General features: G+C 36.7%; 3 protein-coding genes across 20 annotated transcripts; 2 read left to right on the top strand and 1 right to left on the bottom strand.

The window, feature by feature from the left end:
• The first annotated feature begins 1,402 nt into the window (after nt 1-1,402).
• Nucleotides 1,403-6,624, top strand: LOC111486482 (protein root UVB sensitive 6-like). 2 transcript variants are annotated; one of them, XM_023133667.1, is made up of 13 exons: nt 1,403-2,019; nt 2,432-2,510; nt 2,689-2,802; nt 2,872-2,943; nt 3,043-3,153; nt 3,224-3,343; nt 4,048-4,149; nt 4,249-4,321; nt 4,485-4,568; nt 4,743-4,807; nt 4,899-5,000; nt 5,080-5,259; nt 5,797-6,624. In XM_023133667.1, exons 1-13 carry the CDS (start codon nt 1,916-1,918, stop codon nt 5,854-5,856), a joined length of 1,266 nt encoding a protein of 421 aa, XP_022989435.1. In that variant the 5' UTR covers nt 1,403-1,915; the 3' UTR covers nt 5,857-6,624. The 2 variants fall into 2 exon arrangements, with proteins under 2 accessions (XP_022989435.1, XP_022989429.1); XM_023133661.1 differs by having other exon boundaries at nt 2,412-2,510.
• A 1,303-nt stretch (nt 6,625-7,927) lies between these two features.
• LOC111478006 lies at nt 7,928-24,993 on the top strand. Of its 15 annotated transcripts, none has more exons than XR_002717394.1 (7): nt 7,948-8,464; nt 8,860-8,993; nt 9,278-9,349; nt 9,696-9,882; nt 9,968-10,059; nt 10,230-10,414; nt 20,412-20,620. XR_002717394.1 is itself a non-coding variant. In XM_023122072.1 (5 exons), exons 1-3 carry the CDS (start codon nt 7,930-7,932, stop codon nt 9,314-9,316), a joined length of 708 nt encoding a protein of 235 aa, XP_022977840.1. In that variant the 5' UTR covers nt 7,928-7,929; the 3' UTR covers nt 9,317-9,349; nt 10,230-10,414; nt 20,412-20,620. The 15 variants fall into 15 exon arrangements, 8 of the variants coding, with proteins under 8 accessions (XP_022977840.1, XP_022977832.1, XP_022977821.1 ...); XR_002717392.1 differs by having other exon boundaries at nt 7,949-8,464; nt 9,696-9,790; XR_002717397.1 differs by having other exon boundaries at nt 7,951-8,464; nt 9,696-9,790; nt 10,230-10,320.
• On the bottom strand, nt 21,841-27,752 carry LOC111477986 (methionine S-methyltransferase-like). 3 transcript variants are annotated; one of them, XM_023122036.1, is made up of 13 exons: nt 27,416-27,752; nt 26,123-26,316; nt 25,848-26,054; nt 25,668-25,763; nt 25,209-25,397; nt 24,943-25,131; nt 24,615-24,851; nt 24,111-24,245; nt 23,718-24,035; nt 23,456-23,635; nt 23,113-23,383; nt 22,421-22,755; nt 21,841-22,322 (listed from the first exon to the last, which is right to left on the bottom strand). In XM_023122036.1, the coding sequence occupies exons 1-13, from the start codon at nt 27,651-27,653 to the stop codon at nt 22,026-22,028; spliced, it is 2,886 nt and encodes a 961-aa protein (XP_022977804.1). In that variant the 5' UTR covers nt 27,654-27,752; the 3' UTR covers nt 21,841-22,025. The 3 variants fall into 3 exon arrangements, with proteins under 3 accessions (XP_022977804.1, XP_022977795.1, XP_022977810.1); XM_023122027.1 differs by having other exon boundaries at nt 22,421-23,383; XM_023122042.1 differs by lacking the exon at nt 27,416-27,752 and having other exon boundaries at nt 22,421-23,383; nt 25,848-26,023; nt 26,123-26,227.
• Nucleotides 27,753-27,992: the final 240 nt, after the last annotated feature.

The raw sequence follows: 27,992 nt of genomic DNA, 5'->3' as shown, positions 1-27,992 counted from the left end.
CACTTTTTGGAGAAATGGTGGAGTGAGAAATGATGGACCACGTGCCATTAAGATAGGAATCTACCCTTGTTTTAGGTCCTATAGGGTAAATTAGGTTCCATGTGCATGATCGTGGGTAGAATACTGGTGAAGCATGCATGGGCAAAAGTGGAACATAAATATCTTGATTATAGTATCTACCTCCGTGGTAACAGTATTAATGACTAGCAAACGAGTTACGACTAGTAGGTGACATAGTCATATCAAAGGAGAGGTAGAAATTGATGAGGCTGCCAAGTGTCAGATTTAGATTCCAAATCATAGGCGCTAAGCACAACATTTACATGTTGAGGAAGCATCTTAGAGCTTAATAAAAACTAGCCACCAAAACCAATACTTATAGACTTCCCTAGGATCCCGAAAAGACACTCGGGGTGAGATGTTCAAGTGAGCCATCATGATATATTAGTATCAAAGGATTGCCGAATGGACCAACACGAGAAATTACAAGAGCCAATCTAAGTGAATACCATAAGACTCGTGAAAGGATTAACGACCCTCGAGATGCCTGTACAAAATTCATATGATAACAATACTCTCAAGAGCAATGTTACAAAGTGTCACACTATGGTATAAGCTCGAATTGGTCACACAAGAAGGAACTACTAGGATAACTTAAGCGAGACAACAAGTACAACAAGGGTCACAAATGGTTCATGTAACATTTTGATGGATATTAGGGAGAAAAACATATAAAATACGATTTTTAGGAGCCAATATGCCTACTATGAGAATTATTGTTATGTCCCTCGTCCTAACCAAAGCTTTCGAGTGTTTATGAAACTAATGAACAAGTGTTTAAGGACTTTATTAATACTTTTATCATTATCTTTATTAATGACATACTGGTGTACTCCATAATGAAGATTAGTCAGTCACAAGGATCGTCTAAAAAATGTTTTAACAGCGTTGAGCGTGAACTAGTTACATGTCAAATTATTGAATTACGAGATTTAGCTTTTGGAGATGACTTTTCTATGACATGTAGTATTGAGATAGAGTATTACAATAGACCTAACCAATATAGAAATGGTCCCGACCTTAGTTACTTTGAATTTTTTACCAAAGTTTTATTTTTTTTAATTTTTTTAAAAGGTCAAGGATAATTTAAAAATTCATAGGTATTATTAAAGTTAGTTTAAAGTAAAGTTATTTTCTGAATTTTGTAGAAATTCAACATATTATTAATATTAAAAAAAAAAAACAAAAATTAAGAGTTATTTTCTAAATAAAATACAAAATTTACGAATTTTTTTATTAATTAACAGAATTTAAACAAAAACAAAAAAGAAAATGTTGCTAAGAAGGCCTCGATCCCCATTAGCCTACAACTAAGAACAAGTGCGAGGATATAAATTCCATTAATGACAGAAAAAGTCGTCTTCCATTTTCCCACCCTCTCTTGCGTCATTCCATCTGTTACTCCTCTACAAATTGTTGGCCAGCTGCACTTCTCTTCATTCTCTCCCATGTCTTTCTCCGTCAATTCCAAAGCTTCCCCTATTTCGTCCCCTCTTAATTCGTCGCTTGACAAGTCAACCCATTTCTTGCCCAATTGCTTCTCCTTGTCGTTGTTTCCTTTTGGTTCTTCCTGATCCGTTCGTTATTCGTCCCAACTCGTAATTTGTTGTCCCAATGGCTCCGATCAAGCTCAAGCAATCGCCCAATTCGGCTGCGAATTCTGTTGCTTCCTCCACCGAAGCGCGCATTCTCGTTCGGGAAACTCTGCGGATTAGTGCTAACTTGGCTTCTGCCCCTCCTGCTGATTCTGTTTCACCGACGTTCTCTCTCGCTGAATCGCAGGCGAGGAAGCTTGGCATTGTGGAGGATCAGTTTATTGATTCCAGTTTGAGGTTGATTTGCTGCGAGGAAATTGATGGCCGGAGGTGGAATTATGTTGCTGATAATGAGCCTTCCGGAAGGTCGAAGAATGGCTCGATTCGTGCCGTTTGCTTGCAAACGCCGCAAGCTCCTTTTGAGGTTAGTATTTACGTTCTGTTTTTGTTGCCAATTTAGTATTTAATTGTGTTTGTAATGTTGTTTGAACTGAGAACTGTGCTTAAAAGGCCTGCTACTCCGCCCATTTGATGAAGTATTCTGTCTGGTTGAACAACAGCCCAATCTTTCTAGAATCCTTTCCATGAACCATGTGTGTTTCTATGGGTTTTGATATATCGAGTTTGTCTAATTCTGTTCTGTTTCACATGTTCACATTAAACTTCAGAAAGTATTGCAAAACCTATTGGGTAATGGTTAATTTGTTTACAGTATTTGTCAGTTAACAGAAAATTGGCTTCTCTGCTTTTAATCAAGAGGAAAATAAACTTTTCTACCAATTTATTGTTGTTGGGGTCGGGTAAATTGTAATGCAGGAGATGATGTCATTCATCAGATCATACGTAGTCCCAGAAGGCTTCCCCGACAGTGTTACCCCTTCATATGTACCATACATGACATGGAGAGCTTTAAAGGTATGATTCTAATTCAGTGAAAAGATAGTTTATTAATTATTAATTATTAGATCAGGTTAGCCAATAGTTAGTGGCAACTACCAAGTATCAATGTTTCTCCTACGAAGAAAAGAATTTTTTTTTTTCAATTTGTTTCTGTACTCATAAATCAGAATGGTGTTGACTTGATTAATTGCAGCACTTCTTTGGTGGAGCAATGGGTGTTTTCACAACACAGACACTACTAAGCTCTGTTGGGGTAGCCAGAAATAAAGCTACTCCAGGTGCCATTGCCATTAACTGGATTCTCAAGGTAACAGTCTTTGTGAATGCTGTGTACACTGTAGTTTCTTGATTAGAAACATGATTTTGTTCTTTTCAGGATGGTGCTGGTCGTGTTGGTAAAATGCTTTTTGCTCGACAAGGAAAAAAGTTTGATTATGATCTCAAGCAGGTAAATTTTATTACCAGTCTCCACGGGAAACCCTTCTCATAACAGTGAAAATTTAATTTTTGTTAAGGACCTGTCTTCTGAACACTACGATGGCTGCAGCTACGTTTTGCAGGTGACCTCCTTATGGAGTTGGGTGCTGGGGTAGAATTGGCAACTGCAGCTGCACCACACCTTTTTCTTCCTTTGGCTTGTGCTGCTAATGTCGCAAAGGTTTGTTTTTTCCTGGTTATGTAAAATAGTTTAGCTGTTGTGAAATCTCATTTTTTTACTTGATTTGTAGAATGTCGGAGCTGTAACATCAACATCGACCCGCACTCCAATCTACAAAGCCTTCGCTAAAGGAGAAAATATTGGAGATGTCACTGCTAAAGGAGAATGCGTAGGAAATATAGCAGATCTGGTATAGTTGTGCCTCCCTCCCTTTAGACCTAGACAAAGTAGATGGTTTGTGTTTGACAGAATTTGCCTAATCCTTGAAGAAAATTAAGTTTGTTCTTCTAAAGCTGAAAATTATGTATAAAAGATGCAAGTTCTCAAGCAACAAGTGAATATTCATTTTATTGATTTTCTATGCGTATTTCAATCTGATCTCAGATGATATGCACAGTTGCAAATTGTTATGGAATTACTGTTTTCCTTTTTTTAAATAAATATTTTTTTTATACGAAAACACCCCTTGGATGGATAAAAGGGGTTACGTTTGTTAAACGTAAAGCATTGTTATCAAGTCTCCAGAAGAGTTCTCCTGCATGTTTTTATTTTCTCATTTATTTGGTCTCTCCTCTGCAGCTCCCCTAACTATTTACTTTGTCAAGCTTTGAAAGGTTAAATTCCCAAAAGTTGGACATAAAAGGGGTTACGGTTAAATTCCCAAGAAAATGCTTTACGATTACGGTTTCTTATAAAGATGATTGAAGCTTCATCTGACATAACTTTTCTTATAAACGTAACCCCTTTTATCTATCCGAGGGGTGTTTTCTTATAAAAGGGGTTACGGTTAAATTCCCAAGAATTGAAACTTCAATCAGCTTTACGTTTGTTATGTCATAGAGATAATTAAGTTTCAGATGAAGCTGATGGAAGTTTCAATTCTGTCTTGTGAAGCTAGGAACTGGACTAAGCATCATGATTTCAAAAAGAAATCCATCTTTGGTTGCTACTTTTGGTCTGCTTTCTTGCGGTTATGTTTTCAGCTCTTATCAAGAGGTTTGTCTGAAATACTAAAGTTGTTTTTTTTACACTCTCATTTCTCTTGATTATGAGAATTTCTTTACTCATTCTAGTTCCATATGCAATATTTTACAGGTGAGATCCGTTGTGTTGCATACGTTGAACAGAGCAAGATTCAATGTAGCAGTAGAGTCTTTCCTCAAGACAGGTGCTTAAGTGTTATCCAATACTTCAAAAAATAGGGGGGAGAGAGAGAGAGATGTTTTCAATCCTTAAATCCCTTTTCTAGTGGCTTAAAGTTTACTAAAAAAATAAAGCGCATTTCTTTTTATTTAGGCATGTGTATAAAACTGTCTTATGTTTGTTTGCAGGGCGAGTAACCTCATTGCAGAAGGGGAATCTGAATGAAAGAATATTAAGTTTCCCGTGGCTGAAAGAATGTCCTGTAGTTCTTGGTAAATATTTCATCCTCCCAATACTCATGCATTTCTTTCATTCCTCTCAATGGAAGTCACTCTCTCATTAAGAAAATATGGCTTGAGTGTTTATATTCAATGTTTTGTGTGTATTTGTTGTGCTTGCTTTTCACATTGTTGAAGCGTGTAGAACTATTTTCAATCTTTTGGCAGGACCAAGATTCAAAGATGCATTTCAAGATGCTGGTTCTTATCTCGCCATAAAGCCTTTGTTTGATGTATGTTATGTGACGTCTTGTCTGATTGTTTGTCCTTAAGCAGTGTTACTCTTTTATTTTAATTTTCTGATATTTTCTTGATGGGCAATAGAGAGAAAAATACATTGTGACGTACAATCATACTAAGGGTAAGGTATATGCATTACTCAAAGATCAAGCGAAGTCAGACGACATCCTAAAAGCTGCTTTTCATGTAAGAAACACGACTTGTTTTCATTGTACATATTTCCTGCCAATATTTTTCTTTTGTGATGTAAGTTACTTCTCTACAGGCTCATGTGCTTTTACATTTTATACGCTCATCAAGTGGGGGTAAAAACTCTTCTCGAAAACAAGGTGATGCCTTTTCCAACTCTGTGCCAGCAACGACCAATCTTGAAGCACCGATTGCTGCATCATGTAAAATGGTCTCAGCATCATTTGAGATTTTCAAGAGTCAAGCTTCAGAGCAAGTAGGAAAACGACCATGTTTTTTTTTTTGTTGCTTGGATTGCATCACTTTCACCTCATATGAGTATATGGAATATAGAATTAGCTAGCAGTATTTTTGCTTCATGATCTGGTGAATGGCAGTGTTATAGATAACATAAATTTTAGTCTCTTTTGTACTTGTTTGTTAATCATGCACAAAGTAAAAACTTGAATGGCTATAGTTCTCTTCTTTCTTTTTCTTTTTCCTCTTTCTATTTCTTCTTTTTCTTTTTCTGATGAGAAACTTGGCCAATGTATTCAACAAAAGTGTGGCAAACCTACTTCTCTTTCACCAGTCGAGTCATGTTTCCAAGTGTTTGCAGCTCTATAAATCTTTAGTAGCTTCAGTTGAAAGAATACAATTAAGACTCTGTTTCTTATGTCGTTACTTTTTCTAAGCTCTTAACTGATCGTCATCTTTGCTTTCCAGAGTAACATTGCGATCAAGAAGTTATTTTCCAACAGCTATATTTTCTTTGTAATGTTGTAATTTAATATTATTTTTTGCATCTTGGCAGGGATGGGTGATGGCAGAATCACTTCTCAATCCTGGTAGAGCTCGATTATGTCACAGATAAAAAAGATACGGACAACATGCAGAGTTTCACCATCGCAATATACAAGCGGATAATATATATCGCAAAATCCTTGCCGGAGGCCAAATTGGGCAACATAAATTCATTTCAAGTATAACAATAGGTAAGTCTAATGAATGCGCCTCACCCGCATCTCTTTATCTATTTCCAGGTATAACTTTATTTGCTGCTAGTCTTCGTATTTATGGTTATTCTCATAATTTTTTTTTTTTGCAATTTTGTTTCTCCCCCGGTGTATTAAGCTCAAGTACACAAGACATTTAGGATCTTTCTCTATTACTTAATGTTTTACAACTCTCTCTCTCTCCCCCTCCCTTTCAGACTCTCTCATAAGATGGATTTGGTAATCAGCTGTCTCTTTTTTCTTTTAGTACAACAGATGTTGGGTAGGGAATTCTCTGTAATCGGCTGTACTTGTTAAAAGTCGCATGTCGATTACAAATTTCAGAACGTTTAGAGAGTTTGTTTCATAATGTTGTTTGATTACAACTTCCAAGAATTTCAGCCACTAGACAAATATATGCTAAACAGGATCTTTACCGCTAATCTTTCATGTACACTGGAGGTGATGTGCCTCGCCAATCAAATTTCCCCAATGAATCCAGCCACTGGTTGAAGTTGAACGATCACATATGTGCTATCTTTAGAAAGTTGAAAACCCGAACGAGATCTGTCATTAGGAATTAGGATGTTTGACTTTTGCCCTGGGCTTGATTCATATGAAAGTTGTGAATTTTCCAGTTTTCTCTACATGGACTGATTTGCCAAGTTATTTGTCTAGCAACTCTAATGAAAGCACATTGGATTAGGATAAGGAAAAGGGGTTCTTTAGCCCCCTCTATTTCGATTTGTAGTTTGAGCGAGGAAGGGGTGTAGGCTTGAGCAAGGAAAGAGTTGTATCCTCCTGTTGCTTAGAGATCTGATAGCATGCAACTATTAGTTGTGTAAGAATCCCACATCATTTTGAATAATTGAAACAACCGTGAGTGTAGGTTCTTCTCTAGTCTAGAAAATGTAGGGAATTCGAAAAAGTTAAATAGAAATGTGACGTTCTATTAATAACACCTAACCTATGCTTGATGATTTGTCATATGAATATCAGCAACGTTAATTTTATGAATTTGTTTGCTAGTAATGTCATATTCAATGGGATATTTGGTAATGGGAAGGATATTTGAATGGACAGTATGGTGATTTTAGGACAATAATTATTTAAAAAAGAAAAAGAAAAAAAGAAGGGTGATTAGGTGGGGACATAGAATTATTTTAAAATCATAAAATAAAATTTGGCATGGATGATTAAATGTCATTTTCTATAATTTTGACATTCAGAATGAAACGAGCAAGGAAAATAAGGAAAATTAATTTTCTAAGCTCCAAGTTCCCTTTATAAACAAATTAAATACTTAGGTCTTGAATGTTCCAAATGTGCCATTTATAAGATGCCCTTTTCATTTGTATAAATTCTTTAAAATAAACTCTTTCACTTAAGTTGTGCCATTTATAATATTCACATATTTTGTATAAATTTTGAAATAAATTATTAAGTGGAACCGTTTTCCGGTAAGATTCAAAAAAAAAAAATTCTTAAAAAATAAACAAACTAATCCTAAGAATTAACCTAAGGTTTGATGCATATCTTTTAAATATCTATCAAATGGCCAAACGTTTATCTACAGTAAAATATATTACAGCTTAAGTGATTTTTACGTTAATTGTGCATCAATTGTCGATAGAAATAGTTTGATTATTTTTATTGGTAAGAACTTATAAGGACAAACCATTAGATAACTTAGTTCAATTAATTAATATATAAAAAAACGATGAAGAAAGATAATCAAGAGAATTTGGAACTTATAGCCACGTCATTGGTGTCCATTGAATGGGCCTTAAACTAAAGTGGGCCCATTTTTCTTTCTTTTGTTTTCCTTTTGGGCCCTCTTCAGTCACTGCCACGCGGCAGATTAAACCGAATGGTTCCACACCAACACTAAATAAGAAAAATAAAAGAAAAATAAAAATGAAAATAAAAAGAGTTTTGTGAGTTCGGAAAATATGACCTTCAACTTCAACCTTTGCATCGTCGAGAGTTTTCCACGGTCAAAGTCAAACGGTCTTCAGAGCCGTTACCCGCCCTTAGCTGGCGTCAAGCGGTCTTCAGAGCCGTTGCCCGGCCACCGCGCATTCACACTCGTTATATATATCCCCCCGCACTCGCATTCTCTTCTTCAGCACATTCTCACACTAGTGTCCGAGTGCTCCATCAACGGCCTCTTCTCCTTTGAGTGTTCGTTGCCGAAACCAAAAGCTAGGTCTACTAGGCAATCGGAGGAAGAGAGAGCACAAGCGAAAGGAGTAGAGTGTTCGTTATATATATATATCCCCCCGCACTCGCAATCTCTTCTTCAGCACACTCTCACACTAGTATCCGAGTGCTCCATCAACGGCCTCTTCCCTTTGGAGTGTTCGTTGCCGAAACCAAACGCTAGGTCTACCAGGCAATCGGAGGAAGAGAGAGCACAAGCGAAAGGAGTAGAGAGAGCACAGGCGAAAGGAGTTTCTCACATCGTCTCGGTGGTGAAAAATAGAGGTGAAGTAACCTTATTTCAGTCTCTTAGTTTTATGGGTACTTTGGTCTTGCCAATTCTGTTCTGGGTTTGAAATTTTAAGGGCACAGCCGGCTATTCCGATTTATGGGTTTATTGGAAAACTTCAGAGGGTTTTCCGATTTAGGGGTTCACTGGAGAACTTCAGAGGTTAATCGAAGGATTGTTCTTTCTTTTCTTGTTTCTGCTTGTTATTGACACCTTTTGTATTTTTGTGGCTTCGATTACGGAGGATTAGGGCGTTTTTAGTAGGTTCATTGCTCCCATGGTAACGTGATTATTATCTTGGACTTCTCGTTTCATTCTCCGTCATCTTCTATCTCTTCTCTATGTGAGGAGCCAGGGGACAAACCTGATATTCAAATTTATGTGTTGGCAGAAGAGAGGAAGACGACGAACTCTGATGTCATTGAGATTGGTGCCGATAACGGAGAGGGGAAGAACGAAACAGTCGCTCTCGATGAAGTGATTGCTTGGGCAAAAGAAAAGCAGTTCGTCCTGTCACTGAGGCTGGTGGGATTTTCAAACTAGTTATATTTTATGATCGATCAAGTTCGTTGGGTTGAATAATTTGCTTTTCAACTACTGGAGTTTTTGAGAATGAGTCGTTTGGTTCTAAATTTGCTCTTATTAACCTCTAGGTCATGACGATGAACGATATAGAGATATACACTGCCTGGATAACAATCAGTTTGTTGAAATAGAAGATACTTTAACCATTTATTTGTCTAACTTAATGATTTATTTGTATTGAAGATCAATGCATAATTATTTTTTTAATTGATTATATCATGCAGGACGGTACGATTCATGTAAAGTTTGTTGCAAACAGTTAGGGTGCATGACATATCACCACACAATACACAGAGGTAAGCCATTGTTTTTACTAAACTGATGAAATTAACTAGAGGGTATGGCTGGGTGCTCGTATACTGCTTTAATACATGGTCAATTGGCCTTCGAAATTCAAAGAGCCACCTCTCCTCTAAGCTCAACTGAGCTACAATTTAGCCAAAAAAAAAAAAAAAAAAAAAAAAGTTTCCCTCTCGCTTCTACAAAGCAGCCTTAATATTATTACCCTTTGACAAACTCCCACAAACAATCATGACTAACATCATGTATACACTTGGGTGAATTAACCCTGCAAAATGAAGGACAAATGTTGTTCTATTTTCTAATAAGTTTACGAGTTACAACTGACATTTTCTTTTACAGGTAGAAGAAAGAATTTGGTCAGCTGAACAGGAAAAGGCAGGGTCTAAGAAAGAATTTGGTTTGCTGAAGAGGAAAAGGCAGAGTCTAAAAAAGATGTAAGCTTCTGATGTGGTTGCTTAAGAAGATTTTGTGTCTTACAAGCTTGCTTCATTAGAAATTATTATATGGTTGCAAGTCCCCTGACAAGGTGCAATAATGTTTGAAAGGGATTTGGCAATTGAATAACACTACAAAATTATTCATGATAAACCATGTTGGACTATTTTATGTAGATGCAATAAAACACAAATTTTCAAAGTTGATATTTGGTGCTTATTTAACCCGAGCACGAAAGCTATCGATTAGCCTACCAAATTTGGATCTTGTAAGTATTATTTAAAATTATATTCTATTCACACAATTTTGACAAACTAGAATTTGTTCTAGTTTTGGGTCAAATTTTAACACAAAATGGTTATGTTCACTTTCTATTACTCATAGTTCCTTTGCAAATGCAAAAGATTTTGGTGAGTAACCATGTTATAAAAATTTCAGATGGAAATGGAGGGCATAGATAGAGATAATAAAGTTGAGGTCATTGTACGAGGAATCCAATTCCGGTTGCTACTTTAAACACTCCAATCACGTAAGAAATTTTCTATTTGACGTCATGAACTACCATATATGCGGCTTAGTTCTTACCGGAATTACATCTTTAGCAATGTTGTGGTCCTGATAAGGTTAGGTTCCTATATTTAACTTTTATTATTTCTTTCTTCTTCTTCTTCTTATTTTTTTTGTTATGTTCCTTGTGCTATTGATATTATGTTTTAGTAAATGATTAAACTACAATAAATGATTGTAATGAATGTTAAAGAGAAAAGAAAAGCCCAATTTACCTAAAAGATGCTCCAATCAAACAAAATAAGACTAAAAGGGTAATTACAAAAAATTGCACATGCCCTCCCATACAAAGGTGTGATCCAATAAGGCTACACCTCACCCCAAGCTTTTCCCATCCCTTTAAAAATCGTAATGTTTCTTTCAACCAAAGAAAATCCCTTTCAAAATCCGTAAAATGATGAAAAATAAGCTCTTTCACCATGGAACTACAACCCGTAGATTGGCAGTACCATAGGAGAGGTAGATCTAGTTGATATCCTTACTCAAAGTGGAAAAAGATATTTCTACTCAAAGCTCAAAGTGGAAAAAAAATTGTTGGAATAAGGGAATAAGTTGTCATATGTCATAGGTAAGAAAGAATTTGAATCGAAGACAATTGGAAAACAAAGAATGGTGTAGAAATCAAGGAATAAGGGATCACAAAAAGAGGTTTGTGAAAACAAGGGAAACACTCGAATAACAGAACTAAGAACCGAAGAATAAAACCTAAGGACCTAAGTTTTCCGGACAAGAATAAAAACTTGACAAGAAATGAGCATGGTACCCTAACATCTACCAAAGACACGATTAATGGCCGTCAAGTAGGCTATTTGTTGAGCCTTTGTACTCATTCTAGTTCTTGCATGTTTATCACATGTGACTAGAAGGAGTTGATCAAGGATGGAAGTGGTCCTAGAGCAGGTGCCATAGAGAACCACATCGAGTTTTCAACTCTGGAATGTTTTAAGTTGTTTTGTTTATTGGGTCCAATGTATTTAAACTCATAAAATTTATTTTGAAGAAAATGTATTTTATGTTTTTGTTTTAAACACGAAAATTTTTACCGTTTTTTTGTCTTTCCAAATTTTTACATAGTCGCGACTTATGAAATTTTGGTCGTGACAGAGTGGTATCAAAGCAAATGTTCTCTATGGCCCGGCTCGAGAGACGCTCTGCCGTGACCATGTATGAATACTTTCAAGACTTTCAGATAAGCATGCCTAAGGGTTTTGGAAGCTAGGTTAACTTTAGGGTTGTTGCACCAAGGTGGAAGAACTAAGACTATAGACCGTCAGAAACAGTCTTTACAAGGCCAAGTGTAGTTACAAGGGTTAAGGAACCTCGTAACATGAAGGTGAGAAGCACTTTAGACCATAAGAGAACCCACCAATAAGACTCATTCAAAAAGGAACAAGGTTGATTATATCAAAGTTAGTTGGGCACGAGGAAGAAAATATGCTCCAAGAGAGAAGGAAACACAAGGATGATCAAGAAAAACATTTAATCTCAATAAAACATGTAAAGAAGACTGTTGAGAAGAACGAATGTCGTAATAAGTAGATGACCTCATGGCATTAGTTGAGGACAAAAGGCCCTGGACAAACCCATCCAAGAACCCTCAAGGAACTTAGAAGGACATTACTCCCCAAGTAATGGTAAGAACGGTGAATTTTTGGGGAGAATTTGTAAGAGCTCAAGTTGGATTAAGATACTCGGGTAAGTTTAAGGTGACCAAGAAAGGTTTAAAAGATCCAAAGAAAGAAAGAAAAACAAGTTTGGATACGAGAATTGTGGGTACAAAGTATGAGATTGGGCTCCTAACATTTTGGTAATGGACAATGTATTGAATTTTTTTTTAGTTTAATTGTTATGTATGAAAGGAGATATGAATGGTATTAGTTGAGGACAAAAGGCCACAAGGGCATAAATTATAAGGACACGATGGAGAAGGAAAAACCTATCCAAGAACCCTGAAGGAACTTAGAAGGACATAACTAACACCAAGTACTCCCCCGAGTCATGGTAAGAATGTGAACTTTTGGGGAGAATTGGTAAGAGTTCAAGTTGGATTAAGATACTCGAATAAGTCTAAGGTGCCCAAGAAAGGTTTAAGAGATCCAAAGAAAGGAAGAAAAATAAGTTTGTTTACGAGAATTGTGGGTTAAAGTATGAGATTGAGCACCCAACATTTTGATAATGGACAATCTATAAAAGAAATTTAGTTTAATTGTTATGTATGAAAAGACTGATGGATGGTATTTGTTGAGGACAAAATGCCACAAGGAAAAATTATGAGGACATGATGGAGAAGGAAAAACCATTCAAGGACCCTTAAGAAACATAGAAAGACACAAATAAGACTAAGTACTTCCCAAAGTCATGGTAAGAATGGTGAACTTTTGGAGAGAACTTGTAAGAGCTCAAGTTGGATTAAGATACTCGGTAAGTTTAAGGTGCTCAAGAAAGGTTTAAGAGATCCAAAGAAAGGAAGAAAAATAAGTTTGGTATGAGATTGAGCTTCCAACATTTTGATAATAGACAATCTTTCGAATTTTTTTTAGTTTAATTGTTATGTATGAATAGTATTAGTTGAGAACAAAAGGCCACCAGGGAAAATTATAAAGACATGATGGGGAAGGACAAACCCATCCAAGAACCCTCAAGGAACTTAAAAGGACATAACTAAGACATGGAAAGAATGGCGAACTTTTTTGGGGAGAATTTGTAAGAGCTTAAGTTGGATTAAGATACTCGAGTAAGTTTAACAAGCACAAGAAAGGTTTAAGAGATCCAAAGAAAGAAAGAAAAATAAGTTTGTATACGAGAATTGTGGGGGGTTAAATTATGAGATTGAGCCCCCAACATTTTGATAATGGACAATCTATAATTTTTTTTTTTACTTTAATTGTTATGTATGAAAAGACGGATAAATGGTATTAGTTGAGGACAAAAGGCCACAAGGGCAAATTATAAGGACATGATGGAGAAGGACAAACCTATACAAGGACCCTCAAGGAACTTAGAAGGACATAACTATGACCAAGTACTCGCCCGAGTCATGGTAAGAATAATGAACTTTTGGGGAGAATGTGTAAAAGCTAAAGTTGGATTAAGATACTCGAGTAAGTTTAAGGTGCCGAAGAAAGGTTTAAGAGATCCAAAGAAAGGAAGAAAAATAAGTTTGGATACAAGAATGGTGGGTTAAAGTATGAAATTGGGCTATCAACATTTTGATAATGGACCATCTATCAAATATTTTTAGTTTAATTGTTATGTATGGAAAGACGGATGAATGTATTAGTTGAGGACAAAAGACCATAAGGGAAAATTATAAGGACATGATGGAGAAGGACAAACCCATCCAAGGACCCTCAAGGAACTTAGAAAGATATAACTAAGACTAAGTACTCCCCCGAGTCATGGTAAGAACCGTGAGCTTTTGGGGAGAGTTTGTAAGAGATCAAGTTGGATTAAGATACTCGAAGAAGTTGAAGGTGCCCAAGAAAGGTTTAAGAGATCCAAAAAAAGGAAGAAAAATAAGTTGGGTATAAGATTGAGCTCTCAACATTTTGATAATGGACACTATTTCGAACTTTTTTTAGTTGAATTGTTATGTATAAAAGGACGGATGAATGGTATTAGTTGAGGACTAAAGGCCACAAGGGCAAATTGTAAGGACATGATGGAGAAGGACAAACCCATCCAAGGACCCTCAAGGAACTTAGAAGGACATAACTAAGACTAAGTACTCCCTCGAGTCATGGTAAGAACCGTGAGCTTTTGGGGAGAGTTTGTAAGAGATCAAGTTGGATTAAGATACTCGAAGAAGTTGAAGGTGCCCAAGAAAGGTTTAAGAGACCCAAAGAAAGAAAGAAAAATATGTTTGGTATAAGATTGAGCTCTCAACATTTTGATAACGGACACTATTTCGAACTTTTTTTAGATTAATTGGTATGTATAAAAGGACGGACGAATGGTATTAGTTGAGGACAAAAGGCCACAAAGGCAAATTGTAAGGACATGATGGAGAAGCCCATCCAAGGACCCTCAAGTAACTTATAAGGACATAACTAAGACCAAGTACTCCCCAAGTCATGGTAAAAACAGTGAACTTTCTGGGAGAATTTGTAAGAGCTCAAGTTGTATTATTATACTCGAGTAAGTTTAAGAAGTATAAGAAAGGTTTAAGAGATCCAAAGAAAGGAAGAAAAATAAGTTTGGATATGAGAATTGTGGGTTCAAGAATGAGATTGGGCTCCCAACGTTTTGATAATGGACAATCTATCGATTTTTTTTAGTTTAATTGTTATGTATGATAGGACGGATCAATGGTATTTGTTGAAGACAAAAGGCCACTAGGGCAAATTATAAATATAGGATGGAGAGGGACAAACCCATCCAAGGACCCTCAAACTTACTCCCCCAATTCATGGTAAAAACGCTGAACTTTTTTGGGGAGAATTTGTAAGAGCTCAAGTCTGATTATTATAATCGAGTAAGTTTGAGGGTCCCAACAAAGGTTTAAGAGATCCAAAGAAAGGAAGCAAAATAAATTTGGTATAAGATTGAGCTCTCAACATTTTGATAATGGACATTATTTCGAACTTTTTTTTAGTTTAATTGTTAGGTATAAAACGACAGATAAATGGTATTAGTTGAGGACAAAAAGCCACTAAGGGCAAATTATAAGGACATGATGAAGAAGGACAAACCTATCCAAAGCCACTCAAGGAACTTAAAGGGACATAACTAAGAGCAAATTCTCCCCCGAGTCATGGTAAGAATGGTGAACTTTTGGGGAGAATTTGTGAAAGCTCAAGTTGGATTAAGATACTCGAGTAAGTTTAAGGTACCGAAGTAAAGTTTAAGAGATCCAAAGAAAGGAAGAAAAATAAGTTTGATATGAGATTGGACTCCCGACATTTTGATAATGGACAATCTTTCAAAACTTTTTTAGTTTAATTGTTATGCATGAAAGGACGGATGAATGATATTAGTTGAGGATGAAAGGCCACAATGGCAAATTGTAAGGACATGATGGAGAAGGATAAACCCATCCAAGGACCCTCGAGGAACATAGAATGACATAACTAAGACCAAATAGTCCCAGAAGTCATGGTAATAACGATGATCTTTTGGGGAGACTTTGTAAGAGCTCAAGTTGGTAAGATACTCGGGTAAGTTTAAGGTGCCCAAAATAAGGTTTAAGAGATCCAAAGAAAGGAAGAAAAATAGGTTTGGATATGAGAATTGTGGTTTAAAGTCTGGGATTGGGCTCCCAAGGTTTTGATAATGGACAATCTATCAATTTTTTTTTAGTTTAATGGTTAGGTGTGAAAGGGCGGACAAATGGTATTAGTTGAGGACAAAAGGCCATGGGGGAAAATTGTAAGGATAGGATGGAGAAGGATAAACTTATCCAAGGACCCTCAAGGAACTTAGAAGGACACAACTAAGACCAAGTACTCCCCCAAGTCATGGTAAGAACGGTGATCTTTTGGGGAGAATTTGTTCGATCTCAAGTTGAATTAAGATACTCGAGTAAGTTTAAGGTGCCCAAGAAAGGTTTAAGAGATCCAAAGAACGGAAGAAAAATATTTGGTATGAGATTGGGTTCAAAACATTTTGATAATGGACAATCTTTCGATTTTTTTTAGTTTAATTGTTATGTATAAAAGGACGTATGAATGGTATTAGTTGAGGACAAAAGGCCACAACGGCAAATTGTAAGGACATGATGGAGAAGGACAAACCCATCCAAGGACCCTCAAGGAACTTAGAAAGACATAACTAAGACAAGTACTCCCCCAAGTCATGGTAATAATGGTGAACTTTTGGGGAGAATTTGTTAGATCTTAAGTTGAATTAAGATACTCGAGTAAGTTTAAGGTGCCCAAGAAAGGTTTAAGAGATCCAAAGAACAGAAGAAAAATAATTTTGGTATGAAGATTGGGCTCCCAACATTTTGATAATGGACAATCTTTTGATTTTTTTTTAGTTTAATTGTTATGTATGAAAGGACATATGAATGGTATTAGTTGAGGACAAAAGGCCACAACGGCAAATTGTAAGGACATGATGAAGAAGGACAAACCCATCCAAGGACCCTCAAGGAACTTTGAAGGACATAACTAAGACCAAGTACTCCCCCCAAGTCATGGTAAAAACGGTGAACTTTTTGGGAGAACTTGTAAGAGATCAAGTTGGATTAAGATACTCGGGTAAGTTTAAGGTGCCTAAGAAAGGTTTAAGAGATCCAAAGTAAGGAAGAAAAATAAGTTTGGATACGAGAATTGTGGGTTAAAGTATGATATTGGGCTCCCAACATTTTGATAATGGACAATCTATCGAATATTTTTTTAGTTTAATTGTTATGTATGAAATGACTAATGAATGGTATTAGTTGAGGAGGAAAGGCCACAAGGGCAAATTATAAGGACATGGTGGAGAAGCATAAACTCATCCAAGTACCCTCAAGTAACTTAGAAGGACATAACTAAGACCAAGTACTCCCCCGAGTCATGGTAAGAACGATGAACTTTTGGGGAGAATTTGTAAGACATCAAGTTGGATTAAGATACTCGTGTAAATTTAAGGTGTCCAAGAAAGGTTTAAGAGATCCAAAGAAAGGAAGAAAAATAGGTTTGGTATGAGATTGGGCTCCCAACATTTTGATAATGGACGATCTTTCCATTTTTTTTTAGTTTAATTGTTATATAGGAAAGGACATATGAATGGTATTATAGTTGAGGACAAAAGGCCACAAGGGAAAATTTGTAAGGACATGATGGAGAAGGATAAACCCATCCAAGGACCCTCGAGGAACGTAGAAGGACATAACTAAGACTAGATACTCTCCCAAGTCATGGTAATATATGGTAAGTTTAAGGTGCCCAAGAAAGGTTTAAGAGATCCAAATTAAGGAAGAAAAATAAGTTTGGTATGAGATTGGGCTCTCAACATTTTGGTAATGGACAATCTTTTGAAATTTTTTTAGTTTAATTGTTATGTATGAAAGGACGGATGAATGGTATTAGTTGAGGCCAAGAGGCCACAAGGGCAAATTGTAAGGACATGATGGAGAATGACAAACCCATCCAAGGACCCTCAAGGAACTTAGAAGGATCTAAGACCAAGTACTTCCCCAAATCATGGTAAAAACGATAACTTTTGGGGGGAATTTGTAAGAGCTCAAGTTTAAGGTGCCCACGAAAGGTTTAAGAGATCCAAAGAACGGAAGAAAAATAAGTTTGGTATGAGATTGGGCTCCCAGCATTTTGATAGTGGACAATCTTTCAAAATTTTTTTAGTTTAATTGTTATGTATGAAAGGGCGGATGAATGGTATTAGTTGAGGACAAACAAGGGCAAATTGTAAAGGCATGATGGAGAACTGCAAACCCATCCAAGAACCCTCAAGGAACTTAGAAGGACATAACTAAGACAACGTACTCTCCCAAGTCATGGTAAGAATTAGAGAATTTGTAATAGCTCCAGTTGGATTAAGATACTCGGGTTTGCAAGGCATAAGTTAAGGACAAAAGGCCAGTAAGATTAAGATACTTGGGTAAGTTTAAGACGCCCAAGAAAGGCTTAAGGGATCCAACGAAACGAGGGAGGATAAGTTTGGATAAGCCTTGTACAAAAAGGAACAAGAGATGCTTCGAAGATACAACCTTAAAGGAACAATGTTGATTATGTCAAAGTTGGTTGGGTACAAGGAAAGAAATATGCTCCAAGATATAAGGAAACAAAAGGATGACTAAGAAAGACTTGTAATCTCAACAAAGGATGTTACGGCAGACAGTCAAGAAGAACAAATGCCGGAATAAGTACATAAGCTCAAGGCATAAGTTAAGGACAAGGGGCCACGAGGGCAAATTATAAGGACATGACGGAGAAGGACAAACCCATCCAAGGACCCTCGAGAAGTTTAGGAGGACATAACTAAGTGTAAGTACTCATCAAGGTATGGTAAGAACAATGAACTTTTGGGGAGATTTTGTTAGAGCCCAAGTAAGATTAAGATACTTGGGTAAGTTTAAGACGCCCAAGAAAGGTTTAAGGAATTCAAAAAAAGAAAGGAAGATAAGTTTGGATACGTGAATTGTGGGTTGAAGTATGAGATTGAGCTCCCAACGTTTTGAATTACTTCTTCTCATTCTTTGTAACAAAAATAATTATTGAGGTCGTGTTGTCTAATAAGGTTTTATTCGGGATGAGAGAATAAAGTGTTATGAAAAATAGGGTGCTTCATTGAACGGTCTATGGTTTTCTTGAAGAACTAAATAAGATGATATCCTTACTTAAAGTAAAAAAATCCACTTGATGTGGTAAATGGAGGACTATATGTTCGAATAGACAATTGGAAAACGAAAAATTGTTGGAATCAAGGATTAAGTTTTTCATGTCATAAGTACGAAAGAATTTGAATCAAGGACAATTAAAAAGCAAAGAATAGTAGGAATAAAGGAATAAGGAATACAAAAAGAGGTTCGTAAAATTTTAAAGAAAGGAAGCATTAGAATTAGAATAAAAGAATTTGTTTAATTCGTGCTATAGAAAAGTTAAATTGTATTTGGATATAAGCTAGATAATGGATAATCTTTTGTATTCTTTTAGTATAATGGAAGTATGAAAGGACGGTAGAAAGGTAAGTTTGGATGCAAGAAGTATGGTTTGAAGTGTGATATTGGACTTCAACTTTTCAAGTGCAAGTTAGATAACGACTTTTCGATTTTTTTTGAGTCGGCTAATTATCTATGTAAGGAAGTTAGGAAAATAAGTTTAGATACGAGAATGGTGGGTTAAAGTATGAGATTGGACTCCCAACTTTTTGATAATGGACAATGATTTTTGTAAGTTCAATGATTTTATATGAAAAGACGGAAGAAAGATAAGTTCGGATACAAGAATTTTGGTTTAAAGTTTAAGATTGGACTTCAATTTTTTATGGATGATTTTTTTGCCATAATATGGATAAAAAATAACGTTTGAGGTTGTACAGTCTATTAAGGCTTAATTTGGACAAGTGAATAAAGTATTATAATGATGAAATAAGGTACTTTTTAAAATGGTCTATTGGTTTCCTTGAAGAATTCAACGTGATGATGAATAAATTATTATGATGACGACATAAGGTGCTTTCTTAAAACAGTCTATAAGATTCCAAGAAGAATTAAATGAGATGATATGCTTATTTAAGGTGGGTAAAGATCCATTTAGTGTGGTAAATAAAGGAATATTTGTTCGAATAGACAATTTGGAAAACGAAGAATGGTTGGAATCAAGGAATAGGACTTCATTTTCCATAAGAAGTATGAAAGAATTTGAATCAAGGTCAATTGAGAAGGGATGAATTGTTTCAATAGAGGAATATGGGAACACAGATAGAGAGGTTTGTGAAATTTTAAAGGAAGGAATCACACGCTCAATTATTGCAATTATTGCAATTATGCTAAACCGGTGCTAAAGAAAAGTTCAATTGTTTTTAGTCTATAAGTGAGATAAAGGATAATCTTTTAGATTTTTTGAGTTTGATAGTTATGTAGGTAAGGAAGGAAGACCAGTTTAATAGTTATGTCGGAAAGGACGGAAGAAAGTTTAATTTGAATACAAGTTTTGGTTTAATACACGCAAGGAAGGAAGAAAGATAATTTTATACGTTAGAATAGATGGATGTCACTTGAGGGTTGCTGCCTTGTCTATTTGCATGTCGGCTATCCCATCTGGGACCTAACTTCACCAAACAAACCATGACAAATCTCCACCGCACATGTTGAACCAACAAAAATAAAGAAAAGATATATTTAATATTCTTAATAGATTATCAGCACATTTTGGTTTTAACTGTTTTAGCCTGCACATTGAGGTATCTATGTTCTTATAATCAAACACTTGAGGAGATGTTCATTCCCTTTATTTGTCTGCTTACTTCAGAAAAATTCAAACATCGTTCCCTCCCTTTTAACATTTGCACTAAATGATGCTGTAACTTACGACAGGGTCAGACTAAAATTCTCCTTTCTTTGAATTTGCATACTGTGCTTGATTTTACTGCATTCAATTTTTGTAGGCTACTAAAACTGGAGGGCCATATGGATCCATCAATGATGATTCTGGAACAGTTTTCAAGTATGGTATTACATTATTTGTTTTGAATCATTAACCTTCTACGTTTTTTAGTTCCGAAATTATTTTCAGCCATCATAGGGTACTGTTCAGCATAAATAGTATAGTTCTATATAACTAGCGATTCACTCTAACACGTTTCTTCTTAAATCTACTAAGTAGTTCTTAGGTAACCAAAAGCATGCAATCAATCTGATCTTGTCAAGAGTTATTAGAGTGAATAAGTTATTCAGAAAGAATGTTTATTACCAACATAAGATTGTGCTAACTCCATTGAAGGGCATGTTTAAGTCATCACCAGTTAGATTACTTAATTGCAAATATGATTTGTTGTGGACACCTAGAAATCTGATAAACCCCAATTACCAGGGTGTATACACGCAACAGACTTAGAATGGGTTGGGAAAGGTTGGTTATATAGATTTTGTTTTCGTTGGGCAGGATACTTTTATTGCATATCATTTTGGTATTGTCTGAGAAAATTGGGAGAGGGAAGTAAGATGTTCACAGGGTGAGGTCGGGACAGGGACAGAGAAGCCTTCTCCGTCCCCATCTCTGCCACCTATTTCATGTCTCGTTCCTACGAAATTTTTCATTTGTTTTTGTAACCAAAACACACATTATTTTTCAATGTGTTGAAAATATATTTATATTAAATGGGACGGGGATGAAAAGTATAATCACATCACCAGTCCCATTTATCTAACGGGAAAAAATGTTCTCCACTCTCTCCCATTCTCCGTCCAAACAGGGAATCTCCTCCCTATTCGGAGTAGATCCCTGCAAGTAAAATGGACATCTCTAAGGTAGGTGGCTCTTTAATCACATTGCTATTGATCATAAATAAAATTGTTGTGCAAGGCCTATCAAATTCCTAGAATAAAGTTGGACCAGTTGGTAAGTGTTTTGCATTTGAGAGAAGGGATTTGGAATGTTCCAGATTCACCCAGGATATTGGATTCCCACCTTCTCTGCATTCCATTGTAGTGGGTTTTCCCAAAATGTAGACAAAATCTTACATCTTAATTTATTAAACTTGTGATATATTGTTGAATATTTTAAAGAATATTTTGAAGAATATTCAAGAGAATATGGTTTTTGTCACATCCAAATGGTAGGAAGAGATGGTAATGGAAGACAACAGCCACTATAGAGACTTGGCTGCCGAGATGAGCTCGAGTAGGGGCTTACTGTTTTTCAGCTTCCTGCTTAGATCTATCAATTTGCATAAAATAAGAATGATTGAACCTAATGATGATTTTTTGAGAAGTAGGATCTGACTATAAAATCTGTTATATTCACTATAAAAAAACTAAAATTCTACATACTTGGTATGATATGACGTTCAAGACGCTCTAAGAACGACATAATTAGAGCCAAATTATACATTTAAGCTAAAAATCAAATGTGTCAAATGTCTGACGAAATATGTGATTCCCTGTTATAGTTTTTGTAAAAAAATATGAAGGGGGCTTTCATTGATAATGAAATAATGCCCTTTTCATGGTAAAAATCAACTCAAGGACAGGACAACATGAAAGTGCTTTAAAGAGAGCACTTATAAGCAGGCAATTCTTTTGAACTCAGCAATACAATCCAATGCCTTCTGAAATTCACTTTCCTCCAATGCTATTGTGAACCGGCAGTATCCAGGAATTCCTGTCCATGAGCTGCTGTTGATGCATAAGCCAGTGGCCTTCAGGATGGCTCCTCTGATGTTTGAATCATCGAGCTTCACTTCGTAATCGATGGCGTTCTTCAGTCTGGTTGTCTTGTTCAAATAAAGAGTCGGCTTTGCAACCATAGAAAACCCGGCATGGGGCTCGAGCACATCCCATCCACAGCTCTCAAGTGTCTATATCTCATCAGATGAGAAAATATTAGTAAAACAAAACATTTCTGGCATCTGGATCAAACCAAAAAAATAATAGTTAGTAGAAATTTGATGGTTACCTCTTCCAGGCGTCTGGACCTACTTCTCAGGTCCTTAATCTGTCTGGTTACAGCACCCCACATCTCTCCTGACTTCTTCTCGCTTAGTCCTAGCAACTTCTTTATAGCATATTTCACTGTGCTATGAGGTCGACTTAATCCCGAGAAGCTATGAAACAAGTCGATCAAAGGCAGTTGGTTCAAAGCCAGAAAACCGAATTTGAGGGCACCCGTTAGCATCATCGATGATAGTTCTCCAAGCAGGCAAACAGAAAACGAACTGCTAGACAGATAAAGCCTAGATAGAACTCCTTCAAGATTCCAGCCGCCCCAACCCTCATAATCAAATTCCAACCCTGAAAATGAAGTATCAATGATGACCCTAGCCCCAAATTTAGCACAAGTAGTTAACAAATTCTCTATTTCTTTCTGGTCATAAACTCGACCAGTTGGGTTAATTGTTGGACCAGATATGTAAACCCACGGGGTTTTCACATTATTGAGTGCTTGATTAAGTGCACACTCTGTTAGCTTGAATCCTTCTTCGGATTTGGTAGGTATATTTACAATTTTTGCCTTTAAAAACTTGGCACTGTAAACGTAGCTGCCGTTCGTCCCAACTGGAAAACACAGTGTTCCTCCTTCTTGGATGCAACAGAGAACCATCTTGTTAAACAATGTTAACGAGCTATCAGCATACGTGAAGTCTATACCAAATGGGAACCCATAAGTGGTTTTGACGAATTGCTTGATGCTAGTGGTGATATCTATTTCTGACTCTGACATGTTCTGTCTTGAAAAACTTTCAAAGATTGCAGCTTTGACTGGAAATGGAGTAGGCAGGAAGCTCTGATCAACATCCATGTGAATCAGGCATGAATTTTCAATCTGGTCAAGTGATAGCTCAGCATTATTCAGAACTGAGATGGCAGAACTGGAAAACCCAATTATGTCTGTTGAGCTTGCACTTTTGTCACATTTTCTCTGAGGACATGAATCAATTAAAAGTTACAACTACGGGTAAACAAGTACATTAAAAAATCATGTTTTATGTACCTGTGCTGGTAGATGTCGATCAGGTAGCTGAAAAGAAAGTAGCTCATGGAAAAGACATCCATAATAATATTGACTTATGGGTGCAGTGTTCCCTTCTAACAATTCTACGGTCTTGGACAAGGCCTTAAGAATTGGTTCTTCTTCAGAAATAACAAAAGCCACTTCTAAATCCATATATACCTGGAAAGTGTACTGAGTAGTCATTTAGTGATAATTTGATTGAAGGAAGCAACTGATACCTGGAAGTTGGAAAATGGAGTACCTGATTTTTCACTAGGCCGCACAAAATAGCAGCATGAGAAGGAAGAGAGTTTCCTGCTAGATACTTTAGGACGCCATTGGAACTAGGAAGACTGGATAGCTCAAAGTGGTCTGATATGTCTAAGAAGAGACGGGAACCTATTTCTCTTGTAACATCCAAAAGCTGCACAAAAGCTGAGCTAGTAACAGCTTCAAAATGAGCCATCCCAGTCACCACTACCTGAGGTTTCAGCTTCTTTATCAGCTCGATCATTAAATCGGACTGGCTCGGGGCGTCAATAACTGTAAGTACATCGTTTGCGGCACGATCAATTTCAGTCTGCAAAAGAAGAATAGAGATGATCCCAGGCTTGCCCCATTGCTAGTGCTGAATTGTGCATGACGATGCACTTACCTCAATATTGAGAGAAGTTAACCATTGTCTTGGTAGGTGTCGAGTTAGATGCTCATCCACAATGGCAAGTCGAGGGGAGAACAAGCGCAGAGTGTTCTCAATGGCCACAGCTCTCGAAGGAAAAACCACAACATTCTTCACAAGAAATGGCAACAGACAGACCACTTAGAGATGCAGCTTTGTGTATGCTTCACATAATAAAAAAAAGACCGCAACACTCATAGTGTTTGTGAGCATACATAGATTGATGAGCAGCCATGAAGCACGAACACTTCATTTTAGGCCGAGTGTTCATGACATAGCGTTGGACACAAATACATCCAGACACGTGGCCAACACGCTATTTACACGTCACGGTTGGGAAAAATTTTTAAACAAAATTTACCCGGATCATTTAAATTCAGAGAAAGAGAAAAAAAAAATGACAAAAAGTGATGAAACAACTTCTAAAAAGAATTGTAGTAAAATATCGATCAAGAATGGATAAGTAGTAGGTCATCTTACACCAGAATTGAGTGGTATGTGGTGGTATTTTTTCATAAATCCAGCAATAAGGCTTCGGAAACGCAAGCTTCCAGCCGGTGGCTCATATGGAAAACATGCAGTTTCTTTAAATATGCTGCTAAGATAAGCTAGGAATGAAATCTTCTCATCAGCAACAGAATCATCTTGAAATGATAAATCTAATGAACCGCTGATTTCTTGGAATCCACTCTTAAGAAAATCAAATATTGTCTTAACCTGTCGGTTCAATGCGATTTTATATGAATATTCATTCAATATCCTCGTTAACTTTTACCTTCAAAACAGCTTTATTAGGGTACGGAAGAACCTGATTTGGCTGACGGAGTTGGCAGCTATAAACTGATAGTGCATGAGAGATGCGACCACCAGCCTTCCCATAAGCCCATGCTGTTCGAGCACAAATAGGCTGATCCCCTGAAAGTCCCATAAAAAACTCGAAACGATGCGGACTGTTTTTCTCAATTTCAACTAAGGCAGAGATGTCAGTGTCAGCCGCCTGTAAATAAAACATTTGAATATGAACTCTACATGTATGAACAAATTCATCCCTGATGAGAAAAAAACGTTTCTTGCCTGAAGAATTTTTGTCTGCCAAAGCTTGGTAATGCAGAAGCCACGCCGTTCGAATAAGCGCTTGCAAACACCTTGTCCGGGACGACCTCCCATATTGAAGATCATAATCCCTGTTGATTTGATAACACTTATTCCTTCCTCTACTGCCCTGGCTATCAGACCTAATCCAAACTGATCTTCAACAAAACCCTGCATTAATAGAGCTTAGTGAACAATATTTTACCAGTACGAGTGGTTACTATAGAACTGGTCGAATGTGTTGAATATAAGTCATAGGACATAAAATGTAATCGTTCAAGCCCGCTGCCGGTATATATGGTTCTCTTTAGGTTTTCTCTTTTGGGGCTTCCCCTCAAGGTTTTCAAAATGCGTAGAGAAGTTTTCACGCTCTTATAAAGAATGTTTCGAACTAATGTGAGATCTCACATTAAAAAAAAAAAAAATGTTAAAGTGACTTACTTGAAGTGCGCAATAGTTACTCAACGAGTACAAAAATTCCTCACTAGCGTTTTCGGTAATCATCTTGGACATAGCATCTGGATTTGGGTTAAGAATCTGCAAGAGGCAACCAATTGTGAGTTCCACAATTTATGTTAAGATTTTGTTTTGCTTAATCAATTCTGTAAACTTCCGCTGTACCTGAGGAATGCATCCAACAATTCGCTCAAGTTGGATGTCATTATCTCTACAGTAGGCCAGCAGATCAGATTCATGGAACTCCACTCTATCCAAAAGGGTTCTGTTCTCACTGTCAAGAATGGGTTGGCCCTTCTCATCCAGAGCGTTTAAATATAGATTAATCCAAGAGATCTTGACTGCTCGAGGGTTGATATCAAGGCCGTAGACCTACAAAACTTAACTTAAGAAGTATTTATAGGCTCATAGCTGTTAATGTAAAGTTTTTGAAGACAAACCTTGAAAGGAAACCATTTGTCAGCAATGGCGATGGATATCCACCCATTTCCACAACCAAGTTCAGCCACTGTTTGATCCTTAAATATGGAATCTGGGTGCCTATTCAATCCCTCGAAGAAAGTAAATGACCAATCTTCCGGGATGAAAATGCTAGGGATTACCATTGAACTCAGTTTCTTCCTCCCGTGGTAACCTGATGTTTTCCAGAAAAAAGGTTACAGTGCAGAAATTTAAGAGAAAATAAAACGTGCCAAGTTGTAACAAGAAAATGCAGGCAATTTTATAAACTTGGAAGGAAAGAACGACTGATAGAAACCATTAGATTCAGAAATTTGAATTTGCTTTGGAGGGGAGAAAGAAGAGAAAGAAGTTCGAGGTCGTTCCATAGTTATAGACCCTCCAGCCATCCGACCAAAGAACATGACAAACAGCAAAAGGGGAAAATAAATATTAAAAAAAAATGAACTGCCGCCGAACGATCAGCTTGATCACAGATTATGTAATGACCATATATGCTAGCGGGAATAAGCATAGTGTTTCTTGACAATTGTACTGACCATACACTGGCTAGTGTGACGGAGAATTCACCAGTCCTTTTCCAGGTATAATTCATAAGATTTTGGTGGATTGTGAGATCACGCATTGATGGAAGAGAGAAACGAGACATTTTTTATAATGGTGTTGAAACCTCTTTCTAGCATACGAGTTTTAAAAACTTTAAGGAGAAGCCTGAAAGGGAAAGCCCAAAAGAACAATATCTATTAGTGGTGGGCTTGGACGGTTACAAATGATATCAAAGCCAGACATCGGCTGGTCCGCTAGCAAGGACACTAAGCTCTAAGAGGAGTGAACACTGAGTGGTGTGTCAGCGAGGACGTTGGACCCAGAAGAGGATGAATTGTGAGATCTCATGTTGACTAGAAAGAGGAATGGGTACCAACAAGAATGTTTGGTCACGAACAGGGTGGCTTGTGAGATCTCACATCAATTGAAGAGGATAACGAAACATCTTTTATTAACGGTATGAAAAACCCTCCTATCACATGTGTTTTAAAAACAAATTTTCTTTAGCAGTCACAATTCATATACTCGACCACTACTTAATTCATTCCCGGCAGCAAAAGCAAACACAGTGCAAGACACAGGAAGCATTCCGATTCTCTCATTGCCGCAATGACAAAGCGAGCTCGTGCAACCATAACTTTTAGAAAAACGAATTACAAAACAGCGTTTCAAATTTAACTACGCACAAATATAAAGTTCAAAACAACAAAAAACAAAAGAAGTAGGACCTTCGTATTGGTCAAGAAAGATATCATCGATCCGAAAATGGTAGGAGGAGAAGCACCGATCGCAATCATCCTTGGTAGGAAAACGCCTCTTAATATCGTCGAGAAACACACGAGCTCTAACTCTGGTAGCCGGATCATCAAGTCGGTCGAGGACGGAACGGAGAGCGGCGTAAGCGGCGTCGCCAGACTGCTGACAGCGACGCAAAAACTCATCAATGGAGTCCAAAACCGACGCCATTGGAGGGAGGAAGAAGCAGAGAGTGAGAGAGAGAATGGCGGGTGAAGGTTTAAGCTTAACGTGAAAACGAAGGAAACGAAAGAATATTAAAATTTTAATTTTTTTTTAAGAATTAATCTATGTCATAGAAATTAAAATTTTTATATAAAATTTAATGAATTTTTTCCTCTAGTTATTATTATTTTTATTTTGCTCACCTCCAGTTTATGACACGTGGCCAGCCGAATAAATACTTTTTTAAATTTTCAGATTGCACACGTGGATTCTTTTCTAATTTATGCCTTTTTTTTTTTTTTGTTATTCATTTTTGTAAGATTCTGTGGTTAACAAACATATTTC

This window comes from Cucurbita maxima, unplaced genomic scaffold (genome assembly GCF_002738345.1).
Source record: "Cucurbita maxima cultivar Rimu unplaced genomic scaffold, Cmax_1.0 Cma_Scf00001, whole genome shotgun sequence".
Classification (NCBI taxonomy): domain Eukaryota; kingdom Viridiplantae; phylum Streptophyta; class Magnoliopsida; order Cucurbitales; family Cucurbitaceae; genus Cucurbita; species Cucurbita maxima.
The sequence above is the reverse complement of the archived record's forward strand: the minus strand, read 5'-3'. Positions and strand labels throughout refer to the sequence as shown.

Coding starts and splice junctions, on each gene's coding strand:
- LOC111486482 (XM_023133661.1), top strand. CDS start 1,675: ATGGCTCCGATCAAGCTCAAGCAATCGCCCAATTCGGCTGCGAATTCT. Junction 2,020..2,411: donor CGCCGCAAGCTCCTTTTGAG/GTTAGTATTTAC, acceptor ATTGTAATGCAG/GAGATGATGTCATTCATCAG. Junction 2,803..2,871: donor CCATTAACTGGATTCTCAAG/GTAACAGTCTTT, acceptor TGTTCTTTTCAG/GATGGTGCTGGTCGTGTTGG.
- LOC111478006 (XM_023122053.1), top strand. CDS start 7,930: ATGACCTTCAACTTCAACCTTTGCATCGTCGAGAGTTTTCCACGGTCA. Junction 8,465..8,859: donor CTCGGTGGTGAAAAATAGAG/GTGAAGTAACCT, acceptor ATGTGTTGGCAG/AAGAGAGGAAGACGACGAAC. Junction 8,994..9,121: donor TCGTCCTGTCACTGAGGCTG/GTGGGATTTTCA, acceptor ATTAACCTCTAG/GTCATGACGATGAACGATAT.
- LOC111477986 (XM_023122027.1), bottom strand. CDS start 27,653: ATGGCGTCGGTTTTGGACTCCATTGATGAGTTTTTGCGTCGCTGTCAG. Junction 24,852..24,942: donor AACTCCGTCAGCCAAATCAG/GTTCTTCCGTAC, acceptor TTGAACCGACAG/GTTAAGACAATATTTGATTT. Junction 23,636..23,717: donor GCGGCCTAGTGAAAAATCAG/GTACTCCATTTT, acceptor TACACTTTCCAG/GTATATATGGATTTAGAAGT.